Consider the following 5,978-nt stretch of genomic DNA (forward strand, 5'->3'; position numbering starts at 1 on the left):
TTTGTACTCCCATAATAAATGTTCGGTTAAACCGGAGAACCGAAACCCCATAACGGAACACTGAACCGAACACTGAAATTTTAGGGGAAAAAAATTGTAACCGAATCGAAAAACCGAAAAATCGAAACTGAAAAACCACATTAATTCGGTTCGGTTTGATTTTCAGTTTTCGGTATTTATGCCCAGCCCTAATTTATCTTATTTCCAATAGTTCAACGACAGTTTCTTACCCTTTTCCATAGACTAGACGGTGTATGCCCGTGCTGGGCACGGGCCCAACACTTTAGATTATAGTGTATCTATGTGTATGTAGTTGTGTTTGGATAGTGATTATATATACAAGACTTCTAAAGTATGTTTTCCACCTTTTCAGCTCCATCATCTTTGCTTAGTTTCTCCTTTTGCTTCATGGGAGTATTCATCTCCTTGCAATTTTTCATGTTGAATTTCTTGAGATTTTCCTTTGCGTATTTTTTCTTAGAAAAAACAAATATAAGGTGAGGCCTACTCTTCCATAACAGTTGAGATAAAAAAAAATTAAGGCGCGATCCACGTGAAGAATTAGGAAATAATTGCAAAAAAATAAAATAAGATGGGATCCACGTGAAGAAGAAAAAAAATAGGACATTTAAATAACGATAATAAGTTCAGAAAATGGTAAAATATTATTTTTCTTTTATGATATTAATCTCTTTTCATATTTATTAGAGTAAGAATAAAAATAAAAAAAGTAATTAAATTCTATCTTATTTTAAAATATAAATATTTTAAGTTATTTATTTTAGTAAACATAACAAATAAATGACATGGCGGAATAACAAATACAACAATTAAATATCTAGATTAGATCTCATACTAATATAAAAAAGAAAGAAAATTGTATGGTTTGGTTACTTAACCTTTTGAAGAAAAACAATAATATGGGGACCACGTTTTTTGTTGTACAATAATTTCATTTGCTTTCACTAATAGGTTGATATGCATCTGATAATGAATCCATCATTATTGACTTAATGGGGATACTTTGGGAATTACATGAATATTGTTTGATTTTTTAATATGGGATGCACATTTTTTTTATATTGTTTTTTTTAATATGGGGTTCACTTTTTTTTTAATATTACTTGATTTTTTTTAATATGGGATCCACTTTTTTTTTTAACATGAGTTTGGAGACGGTGGGATTTACTTTTTTTTTTTTTTAATATTACTTGATATTTTTAGTATGGGGCCCATCTAATTTTTTCTTTTTTAATAATGATGACTGACGACGAACCATGGGTTTAACTCATGCTTCTATATAGTAGTAAAAGTAAGTAATTTTTTTTTCCAGTGACTAATGATTGAGGCATACTTGGATATCCTTGTGTTTCTATATAGTAGTAATTTAAATTAGGGAAAATTTCAGAAATGACTAACATTTGGGGTTTAAAGATTCACTGTAGCAACACTTTCATTATTTACGTATCGTAGCAAATCCAACCCATTTATCTGCGTGTATCCAACATTGGTTTCACGCTGTATTCCGGATACAGTAAGTTAAAAGTTGCTGAAATCTTGGAACCAAATCTTTTTAAACATGGCAAACAAAAATAAAATCTTCCTAAAATCATGCTTAACAGATAGCTTCCAAAAATTAACACGGCTCTTTATTCCTTCATACATTCGAATTTGAATTCAAATTTGCATCATCAATAGCTGAAAACAGAGCAATTTCAGTCAAAATTTAGAATTCAATTATACTAATTCCATGCATAAAACTATCTCAGAATTTAATTGTGAATCTCTTGCGTCTGTGTATGTCAAATTCGGTGTTGTATGTATCAGTTTCTACATAAATCCTTTTTGTTGACGTATACAGACATTGTTGGATTCATCTCGTCGCCATTATATACAGCAAAAGGTAATTAATAGTTCAATTTATGTTTATGACCAATTTATACAGATACAGATGATACAACAGTCTTACGGATGATTTTGTTGCTAATTTTTTGCAGTCTTGAATTTTCCCTTCTAAATTCAAGTAATGTCTAATATAACAGCTGTAATTCGACATTCTGGTTTTTGGAACGATGACAATTGTTTCGTTAATTACTCTATAGATGCAGTAGTTTTCAAAGAGTATGCCTCATATGATGAGTTAGTTGATGCAATAGCGAAGCAGGTGCGAAAAGATACAATTATCAAAAAAATCACTATCAAATATATGATCGACGGTAATTCCATGCCTATGGAAATACACAACGACATGAGTGTCCGGGTGTATGTTGAGCTGAAGAAAGAGACTAGGCAGTTCGGGATGTATCCGTTGTGTATCACAACAACTGATAGGACGAGTTAATACAGTCTATCGGGCGAAATTGTTATTCAAGGTAGCCTAGCAATAGCGGATACAAATGGTATACACGAAATGGATGCTAATGATTCGATAGCACTGGCGGCATCAGCTTCTAGTAAGGAAATAGTTATATTCGGAGGAGAGAACGATTTCATAATTTCAAACCGTAATAAAAAAGAAGTCATGGTAAATCAGGTATACAATGATAAGAAAAATTTGAAAGATGTGATGACGAAGTATGCTATTGACAATAGATTTCAATTCCGAACAGAGAGGTCAAATTCTGTAAGGTTAGTTAGTTACTGATTTTTTTGATGTATTTGTATACCTCTATAAATTCAATACAATTATGCTAGGGTAGTGTATTAAACTGCTTACATGTATGTCTACTAAATTTGAATACATGATTATATGTGTGTTTTGATTATTTATCTATTTTCTAAATTATCTTTTTAGAATAATCATATGATGTGTATTTTTCGACTGTATATGTATATATACATATTCGGTATTACAGCTACACCCTTGCATGTCTTTCTAGACAATGTGAGTGGAAATTGAAAGCTTCAAGTATCAACAGATCAGCTATGTTCAAAATCAGAGAGTTCGTAGAGAAACATACATGTCCATTGAAGGATAAGGTGTATACGCAACATCAAGCTAGTAGTGGTTTTATAGCTGGCATTATTAAGCCAAAATTTAGAAATTATAAGAGGAAGTATGTGCCTAGTGATATAGTAGATGATGTTAAAAATGATTTTGGGGTGGATGTGCCATACATGAAAGCATAGCGTGCTAAAGAAAAGGCTATGATGGAGTTAAGGGGTGAGCCGACCGAGTCATACAAGAAATTACCGGGATACGTATACATTTTGGATAAAACATACCCAGGTTCTCATATAAGATTGAAGAAAACATCTGAAAATGAGTTCTTGTATCTTTTTGTAGCATTGTATGCATTTATAAAGGGGTTTGAATGTTGTCGACCCATCGTGGTTGTAGATGGCAGCCACATCAAAACAACATACAATGGGACATTTGTTTCAACGAGCACGATGGATGGTGCATGTATTTCAAAATCGATCATTTTAGTTATATAAAAAGCTTATAGAACTCAAAAACAAAAATGTATTCAACTGATTTTGCAGGGAACATACTACCTTTGGCGTATGGCGTGATTGATTCAGAAAATGATAAGTCTTGGACATGGTTCTTCGAACAGTTCAAGGAAGCTTATGGGCTACGGGAGAGCATGTGTGTTGTATCTGATAGGCATGAAAGCATCATCAAGGCTGTATTCAAAGTATATCCTATTGTTCCCCATTTTGCATGTATATGGCATCTTTGGAAGAATGTATACAATAAATATAGAAAGAGTCACAAGGTGCTGAGTGGGGTGTACTATGCAATGGCAAAAGCGTATACACATGATGAGTTTGACATGCTAATGGAAAAGGTTGAGACGGTGGATATTCGTGTAAAGGATTACTTGGAGTTAGCCGGAAGAGAAAAGTGGTCTAGACTTTATGCTCCAGTCAACCGAGCATGGACAATGACGTCTAATATTGCTGAGTCTATCAATTCAGCTCTCGTACAAGCAAGAGAATTGCCAATATTTGATTTTCTGGAAGAAGTTAGGATTATGTTTGGGCGCTGGAATTTCACTAACCGACAAAATGGTTCATATACATTCACAACACTTGGGAAGAAATTCAATGAAATGCTTTCCATCAGTGAGCGTAAATCTGCACGCATGACGGTTAGTTTCTGTGTATCTGTTTGTGTATTTAATTTCTTCGGTATATTTCATGGTCTGTATGATTCTTAAATTTATATATTATTTGAAATACACCTGTAACATGCTAATATATTTTTGTATGGTTTCTTAGGTAATACCATCAACCGAATACGTGCACACGGTAATTGATGAGGGGCGGCGTTTCATAGTTTGTATTGAAAAGAAGACATGCAGTTGCAAAGAGTTTCAGATGGAGGAGATTCCCTGCCCACATGCCTGGGTTGTTCTTAAGAAAAAAAATCTCACAGCCGACAACTATTTCTCAAAAATATACAAACCTGAAATGTGATGAAGACTTATGATATCCCAGTTTATCCTCTACCCGATGAGGGTGAATGGAAAATACCTGGATACATTTTGGAAGAGGTAGTTTTTCCACCGAGATACAAGAGACCGCCTGGAAGGCCAAAGAAGAAGCGCGATAATTCTTTATCTGAATGGTTTTCAACTAAACGTACAAATTCGTGTAGTAGGTGTGGACATGTTGGACACAATAGGCGTTCTTGTACAAATGAGCCTTTGAGAAAGTAGTTGGTGGTTCAATATTGTTGTCTTGCTGTCTAATGTTTTTCAATATTGGACAAAATCTTGTTGTCTAATGTTTTTCAATATTGGACAAAATCAACTGCAAAGAACGATTGTCGTTTATGTTCCCTGATTTTTGGTCCTGTATGTTTGTTTAGAACACTGAATAAATGAAACGATTTTATATGAAAGCATTGAAGTGTCTGTGGTTTATTTTGTTCATGATTTAAAACTGTACCAATACTAAAGTTTAGCACTTATACTATTCTAAAGATTTGAAAGCAGAAACAGTTTCTTTGAAGGAATGATATCTATCAACTATGTTCTACAGCTATTTGAATGAATTGTATCCAACATATCCCGGAATCAGAATACAATTTTCAGTGAATACAGTTTTGTGTGGATACATTACTGATTGTAGATATACAAAATCTTGTTTCACTGTTTTCTGTATATGCTGATTGCATATACAGCTATGTGTGAATACAATTCTGCATACAAAAAATAGCTAGTTGTACTAACTTGTATCCAGTATATTCTGCATCCAAAATACAACTTTCGGGTGAATATAGCTTTGTGTGGATACATTACTGAGTGCAGATGGAAATTCTGTCTGTGGATGTATTCAACATTGCTGATACTAGATACAGCAATGTGTGAATACAATAGAGAATGCGTATACAACATCTGCTGATACTAGATACAGCAATGTGTGAATACAACTCTGAATGCGTATACAACTTTTGTGTGGATACATCTTTGAGTGAATACATTACTGAGTGCAGATGAAAATTCTGTCTGTGGATGTATTCAACATCTGCTGATGCTCGATACAGCAATGTGTGAATACAACTCTGAATGCGTATACAACTTTTTTCACTAGCTTGTATCCAAGATATTCTGAATCCCAAATATAATTTTGTGTGAATACAGTCTTTAAGTGAATACATTACTGATTACGGATACAACTATGTATGAATATTACTATGAATGCAAAATAATTGCTGCTTCATTCGATGAAATGCACATCCAAAAGTTTCTTAACTACAAGGTATGTGTCCTCATTTTATTCAAATAACCATCAAAATTGTGTATTGTGTATTCATACTATAAGATACAACACTGTATCCAACATATGTTGTATCACACGCAATTGATTCAACTCTGAATACAACTATGAGATATAACAAAACATGAATACATTGTACAAAAATAGAAATGTATTCATTAAAAGAGTAGCTAAACATTGAGTATTCATACTAACAATTGCCTTCTAGGCATCAAAAAGTCAACAACATAAAGGATGAAAACACCATC

The 5,978-nt window shown here is 33.2% G+C and overlaps 1 protein-coding gene across 1 annotated transcript; it reads left to right on the plus strand.

Moving 5' to 3' along the window:
• Positions 1-817: 817 nt before the first annotated feature.
• LOC132621838 (uncharacterized) lies at positions 818-4,846 on the plus strand. The gene is made up of 2 exons (XM_060336293.1): positions 818-4,097; positions 4,228-4,846. Exons 1-2 carry the CDS (start codon positions 3,465-3,467, stop codon positions 4,423-4,425), a joined length of 831 nt encoding a protein of 276 aa, XP_060192276.1. The 5' UTR covers positions 818-3,464; the 3' UTR covers positions 4,426-4,846.
• Positions 4,847-5,978: the final 1,132 nt, after the last annotated feature.

Source organism: Lycium barbarum, chromosome 2 (assembly GCF_019175385.1).
Source record: "Lycium barbarum isolate Lr01 chromosome 2, ASM1917538v2, whole genome shotgun sequence".
Lineage (NCBI taxonomy): Eukaryota > Viridiplantae > Streptophyta > Magnoliopsida > Solanales > Solanaceae > Lycium > Lycium barbarum.

Excerpts from the sequence above, each read along its gene's own strand:
- LOC132621838 (XM_060336293.1), top strand. The coding sequence starts at position 3,465 with ATGTATTCAACTGATTTTGCAGGGAACATACTACCTTTGGCGTATGGC. Across the intron at positions 4,098-4,227 it reads GTAAATCTGCACGCATGACG|GTAATACCATCAACCGAATA; the intron begins GTTAGTTTCTGT and ends ATGGTTTCTTAG.